We start from the raw sequence: 13,482 nt of genomic DNA, 5'->3' as shown, positions 1-13,482 counted from the left end.
ACTGACATTTAGATCAAAAACAGGCAATAACCTGCTAAGAAAGCATAAAAAACGTTACTGTTACCTTTTCCCTTTCACACTGTAGAATTCAAAAATAATGGAGTTGCTTCAGGTAGTACCAAGCTGCGTGGCCACGTTAGATGATGTTGGAGAAACAGACCACGACGAGTATGTTACTGTCAAGATCAGGAAAAAATGTAAGAACTCACATCCTTTCTGTAATTCTCAACTTGGGTTTATTTGGAAGTTCATGAGTGGTTGGTTGCTGGTTTTCACTTAATTGTAAATGTAAAACATAATCATGACTGGGGGTGGGATACAGGCACCAAAGAAATGTATGCTATATCCTGTTTCATCCATCCTGTAACATACATTTCATCCAGAAATGTATGTAATATCCTTTTTCCTCCATTGTTTGGATACTGGCTTTCTGCTTGATTGTGATGCTCCCTAAAGAGGTAAGATGGACACTCTGGGCATTACCCTGAAGGTCAGGCCTCCACTCGCCAACCAGGGAGGAGGGACCACCTCTGGTAGTTTCTTTCATGTCTCATGTTCTGAATCCAGGCCTTTTTCTCAGCACTTCCTGGACATCTGGGGTAAATGCTACCTTTAAAGACTTCTTTTTTAATCTGCAGGTGTACAGAGGTAGATGGTCATTAGAACAGCAGCTGCCAAACGGGGTGGGGCTGAAGTATTTTCCTCTTTTTTAAAAAGTTGTTACAGTTTAGATGGGGTCCTTGTTCAACTTTTTTAAAAAATTGCAATTGTAGTTTGCAACGCAGTCATGTGAATAAGCCCGTTCACATATCTGGATAATCCTGAGGCTGTCTCACCCTAGTTGGCTGTGCCTGGGGAATATCAGTGTGTTAAGGACTTATCTTTGTTTCATGGGGGTTCACACAGTAATAAGTAGGTATCTACTAATACGTTTCTGTAATCAAATGCAGTGCTTAATTTCCTAAAGTTTGTTAAACTTTAACAAAAAGAAAGTTGAAAGTTTGCATCTGTGCTATAATTTTTAAACAATTCTTAAGCTAGTTTGGAAGTTTTCAGATGTTTATCCTTTTATCTACAGGGAACTCCAAAATGTATGATCTACCAGATGAACCTTTTACAAGACAGTTTTACTTTGTCCACTCAGTTGGTCAGTTTAAGTGAGTATAAGATTCGAGTTGATTTCTGTGCTTTTGACCTTAGCTTTACTTACAACTCAAGCAGGTTATATGCAGCTTTAATGGGTTATAAATAAATCTCCACTCATCAAATGCTTCCACCTCGTGGCCAACCAGAGTATTTTGCACCACTATCCCGAACGTTTATTTTAGTTTGTTTTGGGTTTCAGGGGAAGGACCTCAAGGGAGATTATGGCAAGAGATAGAAGTGTCCCTAATTTTGCTGCAGATTCTTTGCATGAGGTGAGTTATTAAACACTGGCTTATAATCTTACTTTTTCAAGCCTGAATTTTTCAAAACTAATCCATGGTAAACACATTTCTCATTTCATTATTCCCTTCACTGATAAGAGTTACTAACAATTAAAATGAGTTCCTTAGTGGCATGGTCATTTATTGTTATATTTAATAATGCATTTCTGAGCTGAGAAAGGAAAGTGAAGAAAAAGTGGGAAATAGTTGTAATGCATGGAAAGATGCTGTTTACAGTGTGCATACTAGATGAACTATCTCACATTTTACTATGGAAGCAAATTCACTAATGTGTTAATCACTAATGTAAGGAAGAAAACACATTTGTATATAGATGGGTAAAAAACTTCAAGTATGGTATAAAGTTGCTCATATAGACAATTCTGTATGTGGCCAGCTTCCTATAGCACTATTTAATTCTCATTATAAAAAGAAGCCTGCTTTACATTCTGTGGTGTTTTTAGGTGGCTCTTCTCAGAAAACATGGCTTGGCTTTGCTTTTTTTTAAATTGAAGTATAGCTGATTTACACTGTTGTGTTAGTTTCTAGTGTACAGCAAAGTGATTCAGTTACATATTCTTTTTCACATTTTTTCCACTATAGTTTATTACAAGATATTGACTATAGTTCCCTGTGCTATACAGTAGGATCGTGCTGAAACATGGCTTTTCTTATTGCTGCTTGCCAATATAATATATGCCTTATTTATGAGAAATAGAATTTATAGTATGTGTGGCATAGGCTTGTTGGAACAAATATACTGAAGTTCTAAATCTTTTAGAGAATTAGTGATTTTTGTTAAGATGACTAATTTTGATTTCATAGTTAATCTTCCATGGCTTTGCTAAGAGACCTGCTGCTGGCTGGGAAACCTGCAAACTTTGAAGTCTGCCTGGGTTCAGTCAAGTGTTAGCTTTTCCCTTGATAGCTGGGGGACTTAAGGCAGATTGCTTAACTTTTGCTGATCCTGTTTCCTCAGCTGTATGTAAAATGGGGATAACAATAGTACACACTTGTTTGTTAGAGTTGTAAAGATTAAATGTGAAAACATGTAAAGCATTTACATTGTGTCTGATGCATGGAGTGCGCAAATGTCATACTTTCACTGCAGGGATGTTAAGAGTTGAAATTATGCCTGGAAAGTACTGAGCACATTGGATGGCACATAGAAGCACTCAAGGGTAGCTGTTATTGTGTGGGTTGTTTCAAGTATAGCACAAATGTGAACTGTTTGAATCATACCTTTTCTTTAGCCAGGGAGGCAAAGAGTCACTCGGAAGCAGAATAACCTGCCAGGCCAGAGCAGCTCTCAGACGGCTGACAAAGGAAACGATGGTCAGCCGGAGAGGCCTGGACCGAGACAAACTGCTCCCGGACAAAGGCGAATGCTCCGTAGACATGCAGTCAATGATGCGGTTGTACCCAAGGGCCCAGAGACTACTGGCAACCTGACCACTCCCCAAGAGGCTAGCATTTCCCAACGTTAACAGTAATAAGGAATTATCTACTGCCAAGAAGTGAGCCCTCAACAAGAAGATGCCAAGCATGAGTACAGCTTAGAACTAAATGAACTTACTGTTTGTCTTGAGAGAAAAGCAGAAAGGTCCTGAAAGCTTTTCTGTGGCTGATGGAAAGAATGCAACAACAAAAAGCTATCAATCACTATCTCTTTCATCTTCAAAGCTAATGGATACACTTGAAAAGGAAAGGACAAAAATTCCAGTAGTGTCCAGATCCTTAAGACGCTTCTTCTTATGTATTAGGGTTCCTTGGTTACAGTGAGAGGTTTCATCACCAGATTCTGACCTCCTTCTACTGAAAGGTGCTAGACCTCTGGGATGTGTATAAACTTGCAAACCACAGCTAAAAGGATTCCTCCCTCTGCGATAAGCTGAAGGAAAGCAATTTAGGTTTCATGGTACCGTGGAGGCCGGGCAGAAATGTTGCGTTGGAATGAAGGAAATAATAGGACCTGAAAAATGTCCCTTTGCAAGCAACACTTGAACCCAAAGATGCCTAAATGCCATTTTAATGCTCATTTTAGTTGAAAGGACACATATGACATGTTCTACACTATGTATGTGGGGAAAGTTGGGTATAATTTTTCTTCTAAAAAATTAAGTACAGATAATTGATCACTGCACTTATATACCTGTAGCAGTGTCTCTGGAAAAATCCCTTTCCGTTAAGAGCCTCCCTTAAATGTCACACCTGATGGATGGTTCCTGAACTAGACAGTAGACTTGGCACACCTTTTCTTAGTCTTTTGATTCAGATTCAAAACTTACAGCACAAACCAGGTCAAAGTTACCTTAAATTAGAATTTATTGCCATTTATTCCTTTTTATAAATTTCTATAGCTTATACTCTTATTTTTTTGTTACCAGTTGGTCTAGAGCCGCAAACATGGGTTTGTCCAGAGTACATTTTCAAACAACTTTGTAATAGGGAAATGGTTCTGTGCACGTTCTTGGAAACATTTGCATTATGTACAGAAGGGAGGGGCTGATTATTTTTCTACAAAGTAATTTATGATTTTTAATTTTCTAATGTGCCTTGGACATGTGCCAAATGATGGAAAAGAAACAGTAAACTTTATGATTCTTGAGCGTGTCACGGTATACTTTTTTGAGTTTGTTTTGCTAGGGAGATGTGTTTCTCAGCCTTTCTGCTATAAACATGTGCTTTGTATATGGAAACATCTTCCCCCATTGGATGGAGATACATTTTATTTTTCAGCTACAGATGTAAGTACGGCTGAAGCATGTCAACTGGATCATCGGGAGCAGATCATTACCCATGTGCCCTGAGTAAGGCTTACCTAATCCAGTAAGCCCAGTGTCTAGGGCCCCCACAAGGATGTTTGAATTTCCTCTAACATCAGAAGAGCAAAACCCAATATAACACAGCTTCTTAGCCCAAACAGGAAATAAGCACTGTTGCTTTGCAAGTTTCTTTGTTCCATTTTTACTCCTTTCCCCCACTTTTAAACAAAACCACCTTATTGACTTAAGTTGCTGTGCTTCTCTACCATCCTAATTAAGAAACTTGACCCTATGCAGTTTATCAGCACGGCCATTTCCAAGATGCAAATACGTATATTTGACATCACCTATTTTTGGAGGTGGTGCAATATAATATTGAAAACTTTCACATATACCCCCAGTTAATTTCTAACAATTGTCCTGGCTGGTAGAATTGTCAAATGAGGAGCCAGGTTCATGGAAATAAAGGGGCTAATTTGCTTGCACCGTCAAGAGCTGGGGTCAAGCCCTGGCTGGCGGTGTCACCTGAATTGGCAGATTCCAGCTTGGTGTGCCCTTCATCTAGAGATGTAAATACCATGAATGGGACTGTCAATCTTAGGGGAGAAGATTCCTTCTGAGCTCCTTTGGTAATCAGCAGGGTGAGCAATCTGAAGTGATTACCTCAATTATTTTTAAAAACACTTGTGTTTTTCTCCAATTACTTTCCCACTTAAAAATAAATTTGACAACTCAAATTGGTAATGCCCGAATTTCTGTTTTGTGTAAGAATGTTCTGAATTCAAAGTTAAATTATAAAGTTGAGAATAACCACCCCCCCCACCCCGTGGACAGAAACGTACCCCACCCCCTTGATGCAGTCAAGAACCTCTATCCTTGTACAGAGTCACTTTCCATTCTCGCGTGTCTCTGAAGGATGGGAGGTTGACAATCTTTAAACACATTCACATCGGTAGCTGCCATCAGGACAGTGGTTATTCTGCAAGAGAAAGTGTGTAGCAAACTTGCTGAGAATTGTCTAGTCTCCCGCCAGCATTTCTATGTAAACGAGACATAAAACAAAATTTACCTGTAACTGGGATTTTTTTTTTCAAAATCCTTGATCACATTTTACTTTTGATGATTTACTCTGTTACTCTGAAAAATTTTTGATGTTCTTAATGGTTCTACTCATTCGTTTATTCAATACTAGACACTTTATTCTAACACTTTCTTCAGCATCTATGGTTACAAATTTCAATTCTCAAACATAGTAAAATCTCAAATATAGTTTAAACATATATCAGCAGTGTGCTAGCTAAAGCAGAGATTGGGATTTAGCTAGATTGGGAGATTGGGATAAACCACATTTCCCATCACTTTCCTGCTACTAATCCTATTCTCATTAAATGTTATGAACTTCCTCGAGGGCTAGGCCTCCCAGGACTAGGACATCTATCTACAAGGTTACACCAAACAGCTCACTTGAGAGTTCAGTTTATTTATTTATTTATTTTTGGCTGTGCTGCGCGGCTTGCGGGATCTTAGTTCCCTGACCAGGGATTGAACCCGGGCCATGGCAGTGAAAGTGCCGAGTCCTAACCACTGGACTGCCAGGAAACTTCCTAGAGTTAAGTTTATGATTTAAATTTATGAGCACAGTTTTTCATAACCTGGTGGGAGTAAAGCACAATATAAGAGATGACATTTAAAAAAATATATGTTTATTTACTTGGTTGTGCTGGGTCTTAGTTGCAGCAGGCGGGCTCCTTAGTTGTGGCAGGCGAACTCTTAGTTGCAGCATGCATGTGGGACCTAGTTTCCTGACCAGGGATTGAACCCGGGCCCCCTGCATTGGGAGCGCAGAGTCTTAACCGCTGCACCACCAGGGAAGTCCCAAGAGATGTCATTTGCTTTAAGTTACCTGCAACCTTATCAGTGAAGACCCAGAACATTTCTACCAAAATGTTTAACCACTAAACTGTCTCAACTGGATTTGAATCATTAGAAATCATTTCTCTTACAAACATGTTTACTAGTGTTGAAGTATTATTACCCACATGTCTTATTTTGGTAATTTTTTTCCAATGGATGTTACCCTCTAGTTACAAAGGTTGTTTGGATAGGGGTCATATTTGTTAGATAATTTAGTCTCAATGCCTTTGAAACGCATATTATAAATGAAACCGAAGCTAGGAACTTTCCCACATTAAATGTAAGTACTATCTTCAGGGAGAAAAATAGCTTACCTGCTTTCAGAACCTATGTCTTGAAAATATTAAAGTTGACTCAGCTTAATCCATGAGTCTTAAATCCCATGATGTTACCGGACACTGCTATTTTCTTTTTACTGAAGATGACTGAGCAGCTTCTATTTCTGCTGAGGCCATTTTCCCACCTAACACTAATGTCACAATTACAAAGGATATACTCATGCTGCTACACATGTTCAAAAGCTTTTGATAGGAAAGGAAAAAATTGAAAATGCAGGTCTTCTGTTCATTCTGCTATGGTTTTAAAACAAGTCTGTCCAAATTGTTTTATTTTGCATAACAAGTTTATTTTTAAAAGGCATATAGACAGTAAACAAAGTAAACATCCCATCAAGATCTTAACTTCTGCCAAGTATTCTCTGTCCTAGAATTGCTCCATTAAGTCCCAGTCTCTAGACATCTTAAATTCAATAATCGTCATCTTCATCAGAGTCCATTACTTTTCTTCTGCTGAACTGGGGGGAAAATTAAATGAGTATCATAACATGTTTCACAAAGCATAACTCAGATTTTCTGAGAACACAAATTTCTACCTACTACAGTGAGACATTTCTGTCTGTCTTTAAAACAACTTAGTGTTTCAAAACAATAGAAGAGCCTTGAAAATTAGGCCCTCAATATATGCAGCCTTTCTCCCCAAACCTCCCTGTGTTATAAAATGAAAATGTCTATGGGCTGAAGCATGTTTGATACAGTACATGCAGATGCAACGCTTATTTAAAATATCAATCTTTCTTTTGCCGTGTGCATTTGGGGAAACTTACTTTAACTGTTGTTTTCTTTTCTGTTTGTTGGCTTACTTTCTCGAGGATTTCTATTAAACCTTGTTCTGATACCTAGGATAACCATAGAGAAAAACAGTATTTTTTTAAAACAAAGAATTGACCTCAGCAGACTGAATGGTTTTAGTCCTTCCGGGGTGCGGGGGTAGAGGTCAAGAGGGAAGGAGAGTGGGACAGCGGGCTGAAGCCACTGGCTATAACTCTTGGTTTAAGTTCCACATAAAATCTGCTCTGCTAGTCTTCATTTGAGGGAGGAAAAGTATCCATCAGTTAGCTTCCTCGAAAAATACAAAATTAACAGGCACTTAAGAACACCTTCATCACCACTGTGTTAAGTGTCAGGGACAGAGATACACCATCTCTGCCCCTGAAACCTTGAGAAGCTTAAAAGCAGGAGACGAGTCACTCAAAAAAGATGAAGCAGTCGTAGTCTCTTCCACACATATTCTCAGTGTAAGGGGTTCAGGGCGGGCTGACCCCTGTAGGCTGTGGTGGCAGCAGAGGGCTTCCCAGTGCAGGTGGGGCTCATCTGGGTCTTGAAGCAAGGTCAGGGATGCAGAATATACCCATCATGGCATTACAGCAATGCACATAATAACCAGGAATTTTAGCACCTCTTCATTTGCAAAACAAGCGCAACTTTACCTGTTTTAATTAATATTACTGACAAACCTTGTTTCCAGTGTAGAAGCAATTTAGGCTAGCTGACCCTAATAGTCACTGGTTCCATAGCAATGTCAGAAAAGGAAAGAAGCAGAGGATTTTAGAAAAGACAATTAGTTATCTTTTAGGAACGATGGTAGAAACAACTATTCTCTCCTTTAAAAACTGCTTCAACAAGAATTCAGTAACCAGAAAGAGATATAATTGACCTTCTGAAAATGTTTTGATAAAGTAGGTAACAACAGGTTAAAACTGCCTCAAGGCAGTCCAAGCTTACCTTCCCACTTAGTTGTCCATACCGTGCCATCTGTATAAGGTAATTCTCTACTGCTTTAGTTTTCTCAGGCTTTACAAGTGCTAAGTTACTTACTAAAAAGGAAAAAAATGTTACTTACTAAAAAGGAAAAAAATATATATATCTATACACACACACACACACAAAGTCAGAACTAAATGCACTTATATTACACCTTGAAACTAAGCACTGACATTTCCAAAGCCCTTCAGACTTACTCATGTCTTGAAACTAGCAAGGTAGATAAGGCAGATGCTATGGTTACTCCTCTTAAAAACGAGGAAAACTTGAGTTCAGCTGTGTCAACGTCAGTCAAGACCACACAGAGGTCGTGGCAGAGCCAAGATTAAACTTGGGTCCTCAGATTCTAAGCTCCATGCTTAAAAAAAAAAATGCACTATTGCCCTCTGAAAAGCAATTTATATATTACTACACATATATAATCACAGTGATTCATCTAAGCCTGCCTCTTCTAAGCTGGGCTTCAAGTTATAATACAGAAGATACTGGTTCATTCTGATGGCTCATTTAATATTTTTTTCTACATGATTTTTATGAAAAATTTTATTATGAAAAAACATACACTAAAATGGAGAATACAGGCATACCTCATTTTATTGAGCTTCACAGATAGCGCGTTTTTCACAAATGAAGGTTTGTGGCAACCCAGCTTGGAGCAAGTCTATTGGCATCATTTTTCCAAGAGCATCTGCTCACTTCATGTCTTTGTATCACATTTTGGTAATTCTCACAATATTTTTGAACTATTATTATTCTTATATATGTTATGGTGATCTGTGATCAATGATTTTTGATGTTATTGCAAAAAGATCATGACTTGCTGAAGGCTCAGATGATGATTATCATTTTTTAGCAATAAGGTTTTTTTTTTTGCAATAAGGTATTTTTAAATTAAGGTATGTACACTGTTTTTTTAGACATAAGGCTATTGCACACTTAATAGACTACAGTATAGTATAAACTTAACTTTTATATGCGTTGGGAAACTAAAAAATTTGTGTGACTCACTATACTGTGGTGGTCAGGAACCAAAGCTGCAATGTCCCCCAAGGTCTGCCTGTACAATAAACCAGAGCCCCCAATCACCCACGTCGACTACCAGCAACATTTTGTGACTGACTCGATTTAAGAGTTGTTTCCTATAAATTTTACCTCATACAGTCGTCCCTTCGTACCTGCAAGGACCCCCTGAGGATGCCAAAATCCGAGGATGCTCAAGCCCTTATATGAAATGGTGTAGTACTATCAGCCCTCTGTATCTGTGGATTCTGACTCCACGGATACAGAGGGCCGACTGTATGCACTTGGAGATCATCTCATTGGTAGGAGAGAATGGAGCTGGTACTTCTAATAATGATTTAAGTACATTTCTTTAGGTTTATAAACTTAACATTTCTTACAAATAATCTGTATCTCACGTTTTAAGGTTAAACAAATATTTAATCTAGAGATAGCAACAATTTCATATATATCTCCCCATTCAAATAACTCAAGCCAATTTTATGGAAATAAAGAAAACTGAAGATGCTTACATCGGGCCCGGGCTGACTGATCCAGAACTTGGGCTAAGATACTGTTTCTCATTTCTGCTTCCCTACAACAAAAACAGGTCAAGTAAAATTAGAACTAAGCTGTCAGCCTTCCTGTTGAACATAGAAAAATGTAACGAATCCACTCTTATACTCAAAGGCCAGCATTATATTTTGTGAGTGTATATCTTTATATTTTGTGAGGTTGAAAGGTAAAACTTCACATTTACCTAATCAGAGTGGAGTTTCAGTTCAACCACGATTATAAACATTTATTAAGTACCTAGTGTGTGAGAGGTGCTAGAAATTTATAGTGAGATTTCAGGCAATTACAAGGACCAAGTGATTAATCCCTGTAATTTTCTTAGAGCTAAAGAAGCTGAGGTCCACGGAGGCAATGTTAAGGAGACACAGGTAACTGTGGCCAAGGTAGGACCAGATCCCATATTTCCAGACTCTCAGTTCTAGTTTTTGGGTTGGGAGGGGAGTTAAACTATAACTCTGCTTCTATCCTTGCATCTTCCTACCTATCCAAGTAGGAACTATTTCAAGTTCACAGGACAGTGGTTTCAAACTTTTTTTAAGCAGAAATTGTTTTTCAAATGAAGCCCTTCAAGGAACTTAATACGTAACACAGACAAAAGCAGAGATTCTTTGGCTGAATTCGAAGGGGAGCTCTGGCTGGCTGTGCCTACTAATTGCCCCCATCTGAGAAGCCCTGGGGTTCATGGAACACAGACTGAAGCCCACTTCCATAGGCCATTTCCTTATCACTCCTGAGTACTTCAACCCTGCCACGAACTTACTACATTTCACTAAATCTAAGAGGCCACAGAGTAGAAAACACACCATAGTATACTGTATCTCCAAGAATGAAAAACATGCTAGATGAGGTGTCTAATAGGAGACCCTCACTCAAAGCTGGGGTATCATCCCAGAGCAACATCCTCAATACAAGGTAAACAAGAAATAAACCCGCTATGCAGAAAGGAACAGCAAGGAAGTGTGCGTGCAACGACCTTGGCCCTGAGTGGAGGAAGAAAAAAGTGTCTCTGAGAATTTGAACTTCAAGCTGTAGTCTTGCAGGTTTGCTGTCTGAATTCACAGCACCAGTGTGGAGAAAGGGGGAACCTCAAGCAGTGAATTTTAAGAGGTCTCAAGTTAGAAATGACCCACGTGATGGCAGAAGCAAAAGTAAATCCTCTTTGGAAGAATCCAGGACAAGAGCAATCAATTATGAGACACATTCGAACGTCAGATATGTTAGCATGTGAAAAAAAATGCACATCTTATAATCAGTGAAATTCATGCGGTAGTTTTATTTTCTTCTTAGCACTATCCCAGGTGCTTACCATCTGTTTTCTCCCTCTAATGTAAGCTACATCAGGGCAGGAACCTTCTCCACCTTGCCTATCTCTGTAGACACAACACAGTGCCTGACCCAGAGCAGGTGCTCAGTATTTGCTGGATGAATGAATGAGTTAAAAGGCAACCCTGGGGGGTAGGGGTGGGGGCATGGGGAGTTTAATAGGCATAGTTTCAGATTTGCAAGATGGAAAAGTTCTAGAGATCTGTTGCACAACAATAAGAATATAGTTCACATGACTTATACTCTTAAAAAGAGTTAAGATGGTACATTTTGTCTTATGTGGTTTTTTTTAATCAGTTAGAAAAAAAAGGTAGCATGATGGGGTAACTGGCATTCATTCAATAAACCTGCCAAGTGTGAGGTTCTCTGTGATATTCTGGGATAAAATAACATTGAGAATAGAAGGATAGTTAATACTACTGAGCACTTACTAAATGTGAAGCACTGTGCCCCTGCAATCCTCACCACATACCTGTGAGGCAGTCCTATGATTATGTTGGTTTTAAGGTAATCACAGTTTAGCAGAGAAACATCTATCAGTAATTGCAATACAGAGTAATAAGTGCTGTGGGGTTCCATACATGTTTATTTAACAAACGTAATAACAAACAGTGATGATGATTTCTGGAAAAATCACTATGCCAGGAAGATCTTTAAGAGTCACACATCTATTAAGGTGACTGTAGTAAAAAAAAAAAAAAAAAAAATTTGGTGAAACCATCCTTCAAAAAGTTCAGAGTTCCCACAAACATAGAGAACAGACCAAGAGATCGGTGTTGGGAGGTGGGCCAAATGAGTGAAGATTATCAGAAAAGTATAAACTTCCAGTTATACATAAGTCATGGGGGTGAATGTACAGCATGGTGACTATAGTTAATAATACTGTATTGCATGTTTGAAAGTTGCCAACAGAGTAGATCTTAAAAGTTCTCATCACAAGAAAAAAGTTTGTAAGTATGTGCGGTGATAAATGTTAACTAGACTTATTGTGGGGATCATTTCACAGCATGTACAAATATGGAATAATTACGCTGTATACCTGAAACTTACGTTGTATGCCAAGTACTCCTTAATTTAAAAAAAGAGCCACTACGTTAAAAACAAAAAAAAAAAACAGTTCAGAGCTCCAGCCCATACCTTTGCTTTGCTTCCTGTTGTGCTGCATCACCAGGGTCCTGAAAAAACAATTCTATCTTTTAGTAATTTCACAGAGGAAAAACACAGGAACTCCTGTTTTCTTTCTGATACCTAACAGGCTCCTGCAGTGGTAGAGACGGCTTTACCAAATAATTAAAAGCCGGGCCTCACAAAAGTCAAACTGATAGCTTTCACTTACTACAGCGTTTTGATAAGCTTCTAAAGTCACAATCTAACAGAGTGTTTTAGAATACAAACCACCATTAGGGAGAAGAGTCCTTGCTCTACGAAACCGTGTTTTACGTGGTAAGAATAATTTCCGTAAAAGAAAATGTGCTTCGGTATTGGGGACGCTGCAGATTCAAACAGCCCTCCCTTCCAGACCATCCCGCTCCACCCCTAACACGTTACTCCCTTCCTCTTGGCAGTAGAGCCCTTACTTGGGCGTTTTATCTACGGGATTAGTTTGGTGCCTGGCCCTCCCCGGGACTGTTAACTCCATCAGGCGATGTTCCCCGCTGTACCCTCAGCACCTGGCACAGAGCAGACCCTTGGGTCGGAACAATTAAATTCTAGAAAACATTCAGCAGGAACGCTAGTCGAAGCAGGCTAGGTCCACGAGCTAAGGGCACCGAGAGACCCGAGGGGCTGAGAATTCTGTTTGGGACCAATGCCTGCCCGGGCGAGAACCAGCCCCTGCCCGGGAGAGGCCCCCCCACCCTTCCGGGGCAGCACGTGGTCCGCTGGCCGCCCGAGACCCCGCACGGCGGGGAGAGGGACCGAGCCTGCTCCGAAGCGACCAGGAGGCCGCCGGCGACGGAGGCGGGGTCCTCGGCCGCGGGGAGAGCTGGGGCGTCGGCGCCTGGAGCCTCCGCCCGGGGCCGCGCCCTCCACCTCGGGAGAAGGCGGCGCCCCTCAGGGGACGGGCCTGGCGGAGGGGCGGGCGCGCTCACCCCGTGCTTCGCCTGCAGCTCGGCCAGCCTGTGCTTCCTCAGCGCCTCGAGCTCTTCCTCCGCCATGGCGCGGCCGTCCGGAGCGAGCAGCCGCGGCCAGGCTCCAGCCCACTCGAGAGACCGCTGGCAGCCCCTCAGCGCGCGCGCCGTCATCCCCACTGCGCAGGCGCCCGCAGCGCCCAGGCATCACCAATCCAGCCCGGAGCCGCGCCGCGCGCCCCAGCCAGGGTGCGGGGAGAGGCCCGATTCCGCGATCGCTGGCCGCGGCTTGCGGGGCAGAACCGCTGCG

At 40.7% G+C, this 13,482-nt stretch overlaps 2 protein-coding genes across 20 annotated transcripts in view; one reads left to right on the top strand and one right to left on the bottom strand.

Annotated features, from left to right (window-relative positions):
* The window catches only part of ANKRD27 (ankyrin repeat domain 27), a 51,895-nt gene extending 47,855 nt beyond the window's left edge, over positions 1-4,040 (top strand). For 17 of the 18 annotated variants that reach the window (XM_082366458.1, XM_082366457.1, XM_082366460.1 and 14 more), the window contains 4 exons: positions 86-197; positions 1,079-1,157; positions 1,346-1,418; positions 2,681-4,040. In XM_082366458.1, the coding sequence (XP_082222584.1) occupies positions 86-197; positions 1,079-1,157; positions 1,346-1,418; positions 2,681-2,914 (498 nt within the window). In that variant the 3' untranslated portion in view covers positions 2,915-4,040. The remainder of the gene's footprint in view (positions 1-85; positions 198-1,078; positions 1,158-1,345; positions 1,419-2,680) is intronic. The other variant, XM_082366467.1, reaches the window with a different exon arrangement.
* On the bottom strand, positions 3,797-13,355 carry PDCD5 (programmed cell death 5). Of its 2 annotated transcripts, none has more exons than XM_082366553.1 (6): positions 13,194-13,355; positions 12,241-12,278; positions 9,738-9,799; positions 8,167-8,258; positions 7,209-7,280; positions 3,797-5,171 (listed from the first exon to the last, which is right to left on the bottom strand). In XM_082366553.1, exons 1-6 carry the CDS (start codon positions 13,344-13,346, stop codon positions 5,127-5,129), a joined length of 462 nt encoding a protein of 153 aa, XP_082222679.1. In that variant the 5' UTR covers positions 13,347-13,355; the 3' UTR covers positions 3,797-5,126. The 2 variants fall into 2 exon arrangements, with proteins under 2 accessions (XP_082222679.1, XP_082222678.1); XM_082366552.1 differs by lacking the exon at positions 3,797-5,171 and adding an exon at positions 6,707-6,899.
* Between the last annotated feature and the right edge of the window lie 127 nt (positions 13,356-13,482).

This window comes from Balaenoptera borealis (genome assembly GCF_965194805.1).
Source record: "Balaenoptera borealis genome assembly, chromosome: 19".
Classification (NCBI taxonomy): Eukaryota; Metazoa; Chordata; class Mammalia; order Artiodactyla; family Balaenopteridae; genus Balaenoptera; species Balaenoptera borealis.
This window is presented reverse-complemented; position numbering and strand designations above follow the sequence as displayed.